General features: G+C 40.6%; 1 protein-coding gene across 1 annotated transcript; it reads right to left on the bottom strand.

The window, feature by feature from the left end:
• Positions 1-289: 289 nt before the first annotated feature.
• Positions 290-3,908, bottom strand: LOC103711360 (rho GDP-dissociation inhibitor 1-like). The gene is made up of 5 exons (XM_008797472.4): positions 3,067-3,908; positions 2,877-2,943; positions 2,120-2,338; positions 1,754-1,878; positions 290-840 (listed from the first exon to the last, which is right to left on the bottom strand). Exons 1-5 carry the CDS (start codon positions 3,358-3,360, stop codon positions 757-759), a joined length of 789 nt encoding a protein of 262 aa, XP_008795694.1. The 5' UTR covers positions 3,361-3,908; the 3' UTR covers positions 290-756.
• Positions 3,909-10,698: the final 6,790 nt, after the last annotated feature.

Raw genomic sequence — 10,698 nt, 5'->3', positions numbered from 1 at the left:
AAAATTTTTATATTTTATTAAAAAAATTCATATAAGATATAAAAAAATTTAATTTTTACTAGCTGAAAATTAAAATATTTTTTTTAAATTTTTTTTAAAATTTATTAAGAAAATAAATGTTCAATCAAACATAAATCATTTTGTAGGAACAAAAATGTAGGGAACTTCTGAGCTGATGCTTCGAGATCATGGAAAAGCATTTGAGTGGAAGAGTACATGTATACAGGCAGATGCATGGTTTGGAAAATTACCACAGGGTTGGTCATGGATAATATATAACTCACTGATAGATAATATAACTCACTGATAGATAATATATAACTCACTGATAGGTAACAATCATTGAATACAATAATTTTTGGAACAGTCATGCATAAAAATTCCTTCAAGGAACAAAATCAGCTGACGTCTGTGCAAGAACAAGCCGGTGTTTATGCGCTGCCAAATAGACTAATAGTAGTAATTCATGTGACTCTGTCAATGCTGTTCCTTAACAATCCATATACAGATGGTTAAAACTTGCAACAAGAAAGGAGTGAAAACAACCAAACAAATAAATTCCTTCACCCACAATGGCATTGCAGACTAACAAGTAAAAGAAAAGGATAGATCTCAGAGTACCAAGCTTCCTCATAAGTGATGCCCTCAGAGATATTTAGCCTTTCTCTTCTTATCACCAACTGGATTTTGCTGAAATTGCTGAGATAATTCAAAGCCTCTCAAGGCATGCAAATTCTCAAGACGGAGACGGTGCTCTCAACTGGTCGTCGACGGCCATTCTTTACGGATGTCAAATGTGTAATTGATCTCTAAGTAGCACTTGCCATCATCATCAAGAAACTGGCACAAGAAAGTCATGACATTAGGAAAACAATAAAGGCTTTGAATGGCAATGTAACAACCCAGGACCTCACCCAAAATGGCTAGCCGGAAGGTATTATTTGGGTTCCTTGATCCTGTATAAGTACCCAAGATCTACCCAGCGAATAACCGATGTGGGACTAAACACACGCCCGCACGGATCCTCACATACTCCCCCCGTTCAAGCCCTGACGTCCTCGTCAGGCTAAGGGTTCATATCTATTCAAATCTAATCACAAACACCACGATTGGCTCGTGGTCAGCTCCAATGGATCCGTGCTGCAGTGTCCCCCAGTCCACATAGGTTATGGGCTGGGTCCGCTCTGATACCATTTGTAACAACCCAGGACCTCACCCAAAATGGCTAGCCGGAAGGTATTGTTTGGGTTCCTTGATCCTGTATAAGTACCCAAGATCTACCCAGCGAATAACCAATGTGGGACTAAACACACGCCCGCACGGATCCTCACAGGCAATCGGATCAAGGCACATTGATGTGGTGCAATAGAGAACCACTGCAAGAAGAGCAAGCATGGATGATATGTTTCTCTAGAAAAAGATAACAAAGAAGTATTTAAGTCTGACTTATATTTCTTTTGCTTTTCCCCTGGAAATGCGCCTTGAAACATTGTTGATCATACCAAGCTTATATAAATATTATACCATCATAATTTTATGACAATAGAATAATATTGAAATAAATGGTATGGTCATGATTATAAGACTGCACAGTTGGTTCCACTACAATGTCCAATTCATCAGCACACATTTAAACTTTTTTTAAGTTTCAGGTAATTCATTTTTAAAACATTGGAATCTTTTAAGGAAACTTATATGTATATAAACAGAACTCATGTTTAATTAGTTTGTAGAACGAGCAGCATGATCATACCCTTGTTCTTGCAGAATATGATCCTCTCGCAAAAATACCAGAGGGAGTGGTTTCTTCTGGTACCTCATATGTGTAAGGCTCAAGTTGAGGGCTGAAGGTACCTAACATTTCCTTTGTGCTGTCCACTGAAGTAGAAAACGCTCGAGTCAGACATCAATTTTTAACACCAACGAGTTTAAAACTTAAACATAGTGCCTCTTTCTAATCGCATGAGAAGAAAAAAATAATTTTCTTCTGATACAAAAGAAGAATGAATTGATTTAAGAGCATAATAGAATCAACTCATGTTTGAAGCAATTTATTAAGCATTGCATTTAAAGAGGCTATTCGCAATTTGAAATGCCAACTTTGAGATGGAAAGCTCACCCTTAACACCAGTTTTCCAGACTCTGTTGGTGTATCTCAGGCCAGAGACAATGTTGTTGCTCACAGAGAACGAGAACTTGAGCTTGTAGGGGCTGCCTTCTTTCAAGGTAAACCATACACCCTTGGAATTGGTGACCATAGGAAGTGGAAGGACCATGTCAGGTCTACCAGGAGATTGGATTGAAAGACTTAGGATCTTAACCTCTGGCTCCAAATTTTCTATAATAAAGTCGAGCAATTAGTATACCAAACACAAAACGATCGCCAAGCTGGCTTAGAATAAAATCAGAACAACTCATAGAAGAACAAATAAACAAAAAAAGGAGCAACTGCTGGGGACCCATTTCCCAAAATTCAGCTATGGCTTAATGCAATGATAGGGATAAGTTAATATCTGAACCTCTACTTCCAAATTTTGTTAAAGGATCAGAGCAGAAGCAGCAACAAAATTGAAGGCAGAAAGTAATACTGAAAACTTCTGGTAAACAGAGCACAGAGGGGATAGGGTAAAAGCTCAACCTTCACTAAGTTTGAGATAGAAACAGCAGAATGGACAAAGTAACAGACTGAAACAGTAACTTAGTAATTCATCTACAGGTATCTTGCTCAAGTAAGACTTACACAAAAACAACAGTTTGAGAGAGAGAGAAAAATGGACAGCCTCCAACAGAAGCCAAAATTTATACATAAAAAAATATGGATCCTTTAATAAGTACATAATAAACAAACAAAAGTTTGCAGAAATAGAGTGGGGTACCTCCTACGGAGCTCAAATCCACACTCCCCAAAAGCTGCTCCTTCCACCTCCTCAGGCTCTCATCATCCTGCCCCCCAGAGGAACACATGCCAAGGAAAGCAACCCATAAGTACCAATAATTACAACAAAACAAAGGAATGAAACTGGGAAGAACAAGGAAGCAACCCAAAGGACAGAAATGGCACCGAACCTTATCTTTCTCCAGCTGATCCTTGAGACTAACCTTAGGCCCCAAATCGATTCCCTTGGTCCCTTTCCCATCCTCCTCCTCATCATCATCCCCAGTGGCATAGAGAGAGGCCTCGCTCATCTGCCTGTTGAGGCCCTCCTCCCCCTCACCCTCCTCTACGTCGTCCCCATCCTCTCTCTTCTCCACTTTTTCTCCTTCGCTTGCCATCAAACTCCCATTTTTCTCAGCAATCTCTTTGTTCTCCTGGAATCCCATGGTTTCAGAACTGGAAAGAGCTCCAACGGCCAATGACATAGCACTCCCAACACATGAACAGTAGAGTCCAAGAACCAAAACAGAGCAACAAAAAAGGCAACCAGCCACCCAACCACTCACCAACGGTCGAAAACACAAAGGAGCGCAAAAGTGAAAACCCAGCAACTCACAAATTTAAAACAGAGCAAAAGGGAGACAATGAGAGAATCCAGAAAGAAAGGATAAGAGTATTGCTCCAAAAAGGCAGCAATTTGAAAGATCCCCCACAGGAGAGACAGAAGAATGACGGATCCCAGAGATGGGAATTGACTTAGAGAGAGCAAATCAAGCAAGCAAAAATCTCCAAAATGGCAACTTTAAGAACAAACAGAGGATAGAGACCCTTGTCAAAAAAAAAAACAGAGGAAAGTGAAGGGAAGCAGAGTGGGGAAGAGGGAAGAAGAGTTTTTGCTTCCAAGCTTTTGTGGAAAAAAAGGAAGAACGAGAAGAAGGTGATGGATTTATTGAGAGAGAGATGGAGAGAACGTGATGGCCACTAACTACTATAAAGCGAGGGAAGAAAGAATGGGAAGAGGAGGGCGAGATTGGGTGGGAATAGCTGCGCTTGACTCATTCTTTATTTATATTTGTTTAATGAAAGAATTATAGGGGAGTGAGCGTGTGGAACCCACAGCGTGTGCCCACGTTAAGATCTGATTGATTCCGTTAATGTTATTGGCGAATCCAACAAGAGGACCGCGTGTACGTTTTGGAGTCCAAATTTTTAAACATGATAACAATAAAATCTGCTTACATAATTTTTAATCGTTAAACATTTAGCCAAAAATATTTTTTATTTTTGATAATTCATGAATTTAAGAGCTTAATTAAGGTTCCACCCCTGCCTAATTCTGATAAAGCCAATATCCAATGTTATCTCTTCACCAATAAATAGTAAGACAATAGTTGGCGAGCGCATTCTTATCTATAATTATTCGTAGGTTACTAAAAATTACCCGCACATTAATTTTGATTTTGCCTTTCCTTTTATTTTACACAAGTGTATGCATAGATATAATAATAGCCATACATGTTATTAATTTTTTTCATATCTTTTTCTTGTTCATGTTCTCTGAATTCTTGCAATTTCTTTTTTCAAGCCTCTAAATCTTTACTACAGGCCAACCTATTCTTTTTGTTTTTTTTCAAAAAATGCCTTGGAGCGCCTCTTGTTCACACACCCCAAAATTCCTCATGTCCATAATTATTGATTCAGCAACCGGCTAATTGCAGGAATCCTCTCTCATCACATAATAGGTGAAGTAATTATGTGCATATAATAGAAGCCATGTAGCATTACTTGTCTTCCGACACTTATCTTTCGCTCTATCTTTTATCACTATTGTCCTAGTTTAGTATTTTTCCGGTCGAGCGTATCTTTCAAACTGGTCTTTTAGCTTGAATGCCGAATTTGTGACCATAAGCTTCAGGAGTACTTGCAGGACTAGAATGACACCAATTGATCCATTTGGTAGGTCACCAGTTGTTGACTATGTGGTTCATGCAGTCTTCCAAATCCTAAGTTCACGTTAAGGCAGACCCGAGTTTAGACTGCAAATTCTTTAATGGAATATGGAGATTTGGAGCTCCTTTTACAGGGCAGGCAGACCCAATAACTTTGTTGAACTGACCGTGGTGTGGCCATAGCCCTATTTGCAACTGGCGTGCCACGTTTTTGCTGATGCCCCTTGCCTCGCTCCTTCTTGTCACTTTCTTCCCGTCCTCCTTTCTTAACATCATATATCTACGGGGCATATTTAGTTAGAAGGGGTTGAACTCAGAAATAAAAATAGGAATAAGTGACTTTCCTTTCGAACCTTTGGTTGCGAGGAGTTACATTCTCATTCCACTTCTAGGAGAGGGAATGGGAACACCCCAATGCTTGCAAACCCAATCCATACTCTTCTTGTAGTATTTAAATTTTAATTTTGATTCTAGTTATGAACTAAATATGTTGGAGAATATGACTATTTCGATTCTCATTCCGATTCTAATTCTGATCCTGGTTGTGAAGCAAACGCGTCCATAATTTTTACAATATTTCTTATATATATTAGTGTGACGGTGCACGTTAGTTTTCTGGTTTTAGTTTTGTTATAATCAAGGTTACATCTATCACAAAAGGTTGACCATCTTGGATTTTATATTATCAGTTATTTTCTCGATTTCAATGATGCTTTTTCAATATTTTTTTTTGTATTTGTTGCCATAGAATCTGGTCTCGCTGTGGAGGCTCTGAGGTGCCTCACCGGAAACTCTCTAATAAACAGATTTCTTGCAGACGATCCTCGAAGGAGATCAACTCTCCACACCTCATCCACCTCGGCACCTGCTGACCTCAAGGCCATTCAAGCCGCGCTCTAACCTCAATTTGGAACTTAGTGCCAACATAGGTGGACATAGCTTTTTACTCCAACGCCTATATAAAGAGGATCAAAGGACCTCCAAAGAGGAGCTCTCATAATCAAGAGCTCTCATAGCTAGGGGATATCATAACTCAAAGCTTTTATGGTAAGAGGCTCTCAACTCCTTGTCCACCATTTTGCTCTCTTCTTTTTTAGCAAGCTAGCAGGTCTATGAGAAGACCAAGGCCAAGATGAAGTCTCACGCCAAAGTGAAGGCCGAGGCTGAGATAAGAAGGCCAAGATAAGAAGGCTGACTAGAGGAAGACAATACTCTGCAGCAATCTTTTTCTTCATATTTACGATTTTTTGTTGCTATTCCAAATTTCTCTCTAACTTTAGCATCGGAAGATTCGACTGGAGCCAATTCAGCGAACTATTGGAGCCAATTCAGCAAACCTTTCTCTTCTTCTTTTGTATCCAGATCAGCATTTTTCTGCAAATAGGCTGACACCTCTAAGCCTCTACAGCCGGATCGAATTCTGCGGGAGCAATATTGATCATCTCAAATTTGCCATTGATACCTAATGTTTTAGTCTATCATGTCCAATGTGATTCGCAGCGTAGTATGTAATGGCTTGTGAAAAAAAAAATTGAGAAAAATTTAAAAATAATAGCATCATCATTGCCTGCCGTGAATCTCGATGAGGATACGAAAAGCGGACTTCAGCTTGCCAATCAACCGTTACAAGACTTAACATAAGGCACCATCATGATAGGGTTGAATAATAAAATCTCCCAAATGATAAAGTGAGAAGTAAAGCTATTGACTCAGCATAAAGCGCCATCATGACAGGGTTGAATAATAAAATCTCCCCAAATGATAAATTAAGAAGTAAAGCTATTATAGCAATTCCGTTAAAACATGAAATTTAGCTAATACTTGGGTCCTCTACCAGTCAAGACGTAACACGAAGTGACTCATAACATGCACACGCACAGAGAGAGGGGGAGGGAGCTGAATCTCCTTAAAAACAATAATAGAAAATACAACCAGAAGCAAAAGCATCAAGCAAGTAGATAGGTTCTTCAGAAAACTCAAAACACTCAGATCTTCGAACTAGGAAGCTGGCGAATTTCTTTCTCATAAGCCATGAGGCGTCTTGTTGAATTGAAGGAGAGAGCTGGCCATAAAGTCTCTCAAAGAAAAAATTATTAAATATTGAAATATTTCAAAATTTCAAGCATGTTCTTCTTTGTCTTTTGTCTTTTATCTAGTGTACTTTCTTTAGTCCCACATTGAAAAAAAGATAAAACTCAAAAGGTCTTTATGTAGTATTCAACCTTTCAACTTAGTGAAGCAAAGAAAGTAAGTAGCCTACGCGCGCACGAGCCCAATGGAGGTCCAAGCCAAAATTGGCGAATCCGATCTGGAAATATTTAATCGGGCGCGTCATGCTCGATCATTGCGCGCAGGCAGGGACCCCCCTGCATGCGTGCGGGAGGTGGGCTTGAGTCTGGCTTCTTTTTGCCGTTTAATTTCTCGAAGATAAGTCATGCTTATCTTGATGCAGTAAAATCTTATCTTATCTTCCTCGAAAGCCTCTCTCTCTGTTTTCTGTCATCTGCGAGTGTACGCTTGGAGTGATCAGAAAACTCAAAACACTCATATCTTCGAACTAGGAAGCTGGCGAATTTCTTTCTCATAAGCCATGAGGCGTCTTGTTGAATTGAAGGAGAGAGCTGGCCATAAAGTCTCTCAAAGAAAAAATTATTAAATATTGAAATATTTCAAAATTTCAAGCATGTTCTTCTTTGTCTTTTGTCTTTTATCTAGTGTACTTTCTTTAGTCCCACATTAAAAAAAAGATAAAACTCAAAAGGTCTTTATGTAGTATTCAACCTTTCAACTTAGTGAAGCAAAGAAAGTAAGTAGCCTACGCGCGCACGAGCCCAATGGAGGTCCAAGCCAAAATTGGCGAATCCGATCTGAAAATATTTAATCGGGCGCGTCATGCTCGATCATTGCGCGCAGGCAGGGACCCCCCTGCATGGGTGCGGGAGGTGGACTTGAGTCAGGCTTCTTTTTGCCGTTTAATTTCTCGAAGATAAGTCATGCTTATCTTGATGCAGTAAAATCTTATCTTATCTTCCTCGAAAGCCTCTCTCTCTGTTTTCTGTCATCTGCGAGTGTACGCTTGGAGTGATCCAGTTGTTGTAGCCCACGTGCACACGAGCCTAATGGAGGTCCAAGCCAAAATTGGTGAATCCGATCTGCAAATATTTAACTGGGCGTGTCATGCTCGATCATCACGCGCAGGCAGGGACCCCCCTGCGTGGGTGCAGGAGGTGGGCTTGAGTCAGGCTTCTTTTTGCCGTTTAATTTCTCGAAGATGAGTCATGCTTATCTTGATGCAGTAAAATCTTATCTTACCTTCCTCGAAAGCCTCTCTCTCTCTCTCTGTTTTCTGTCATCTGCGAGTGTACGCTTGGAGTGATCCAGTTGTTGTAGCCCACGTGCACACGAGCCTAATGGAGGTCCAAGCTAAAATTGGCGAATCCGATCTGCAAACATTTAACCGGGCGCGTCATGCTCGATCATCACGCGCAGGCAGGGACCCCCCTACGTGGGTGCGGGAGGTGGGCTTCAGTCAGGCTTCTTTTTGCCGTTTAATTTCTCGAAGATAAGTCCTTCTTATCTTGATGCAGTAATAGATGCAGTAAAATCTTATCTTATCTTCCTCGAAAGCCTCTCTCTCTGTTTTCTGTCATCTGCAAGTGTAGGCTTCTTTTTGCCGTTTAATTTCTCGAAGATAAGTCATGCTTATCTTGATGCAGTAAAATCTTATCTTATCTTCCTCGAAAGCCTCTCTCTCTATTTTCTGTCATCTGCGAGTGTACGCTTGGAGTGATCCAGTTGTTGTAGCCCACGTGCACACGAGCCTAATGGAGGTCCAAGCCAAAATTGGCGAATCCGATCTGCAAATATTTAACCGGGCGTGTCATGCTCGATCATCACGCGCAGGCAGGGACCCCCCTGCGTGGGTGCAGGAGGTGGGCTTGAGTCAGGCTTCTTTTTGCCGTTTAATTTCTCGAAGATAAGTCATGCTTATCTTGATGCAGTAAAATCTTATCTTATCTTCCTCGAAAGCCTCTCTCTCTCTCTGTTTTCTGTCATCTGCGAGCGTACGCTTGGAGTGATCCAGTTGTTGTAGCCCACGTGCACACAAGCCTAATGGAGGTCCAAGCTAAAATTGGCGAATCCGATCTGCAAACATTTAACCGGGCGCGTCATGCTCGATCATCACGTGCAGGCAGGGACCCCCCTGTGTGGGTGCGAGAGGTGGGCTTGAGTCAGGCTTCTTTTTGCCGTTTAATTTCTCGAAGATAAGTCCTTCTTATCTTGATGCAGTAATAGATGCAGTAAAATCTTATCTTATCTTCCTCGAAAGCCTCTCTCTCTGTTTTCTGTCTTCTGCAAGTGTAGGCTTCTTTTTGCCGTTTAATTTCTCGAAGATAAGTCATGCTTATCTTGATGCAGTAAAATCTTATCTTATCTTTCTCGAAAGCCTCTCTCTCTATTTTCTGTCATCTGCGAGTGTACGTTTGGAGTGATCCAGTTGTTGTAGCCCATGTGCACATGAGCCTAATGGAGGTCCAAGCCAAAATTGGCGAATCAGATCTGCAAATATTTAACCGGGCGTGTCATGCTCGATCATCACGCGCAGGCAGGGACCCCCTGCGTGGGTGCAGGAGGTGGGCTTGAGTCAGGCTTCTTTTTGCCATTTAATTTCTCGAAGATAAGTCATGCTTATCTTGATGCAGTAAAATCTTATCTTATCTTCCTCGAAAGCCTCTCTCTCTCTGTTTTCTGTCATCTGCAAGTGTACGCTTGGAGTGATCCAGTTGTTGTAGCCCACGTGCACACGAGCCTAATGGAGGTCCAAGCTAAGATTGGCGAATCCGATCTGCAAACATTTAACCGGGCGCGTCATGCTCAATCATCACGCGCAGGCAGGGACCCCTCTGCGTGGGTGCGGGAGGTGGGCTTGAGTCAGGCTTTTTTTTTTGCCGTTTAATTTCTCGAAGATAAGTCCTTCTTATCTTGATGCAGTAATAGATGCAGTAAAATCTTATCTTATCTTTCTCGAAAGCCTCTCTCTCTGTTTTCTGTCATCTGCAAGTGTACGCTTGAAGTGATCCAGTTGTTGTATCCTGGAGGATAGGCCGCCATTACCTGCTACACCGAGATTAATTCTCCGAGGGGCGCGATCTATTCTTAAGGACAGTGAAATCACGCCTCAACTGATAAGTTCTTCATTCTTTCCACCTATTATTTTTACTACATTAAATAGATCAGATTCATCATAAATCTAAAATAAAATAAATTTATTATAAAAAAATCAGCTTAAATTCATGATAAATTTTATTTATTTAATAATTTCTTTCGAGGAGACAGCCACAATGTACGTACGAGCTTTATTATTTTAGGCCACGCTTGGGCAGGTTCTGACATAGCCCGTGAGCCATTATACCTGAATTTGCTCAAGTGGGCCTAGGAACAAACAAGGACGCATGGACGTCGACCTTTTTTTACCTTCCACAACCCCAAATAACTGCAGAGGTTAAAAAAAAAAGAATGTTCCCTAATGTTTTTAAACATTATGCAAACATCTAAGCAATATAAAAAAAAAAAAAAAACTTGCATGCTTATATTAAACAACCATCTATTACTGCACAAAAAGAAAAAAAAAACATCTCATGTTAACTTAGGAATTGGATACCAGAGCCAAGAGACATTACATCACAAATGATTCGAATTACCAGTGCTTTGTATTAAATGGGTCCTCATCAGCTAGTCGTTATACTGTCATTTGCTGATCAGTACTTGCACAACATTCGATTTATCGGAAGTGCCAAAAATAATTTCATGAATGGCAAGGACAAGGTGACGAGGCGGTGGATTACAAAAACACATCCACAATGTTCTCGCTTT

Source organism: Phoenix dactylifera, chromosome 7, assembly GCF_009389715.1.
Source record: "Phoenix dactylifera cultivar Barhee BC4 chromosome 7, palm_55x_up_171113_PBpolish2nd_filt_p, whole genome shotgun sequence".
NCBI classification, from domain to species: Eukaryota; Viridiplantae; Streptophyta; class Magnoliopsida; order Arecales; family Arecaceae; genus Phoenix; species Phoenix dactylifera.
This window is presented reverse-complemented; position numbering and strand designations above follow the sequence as displayed.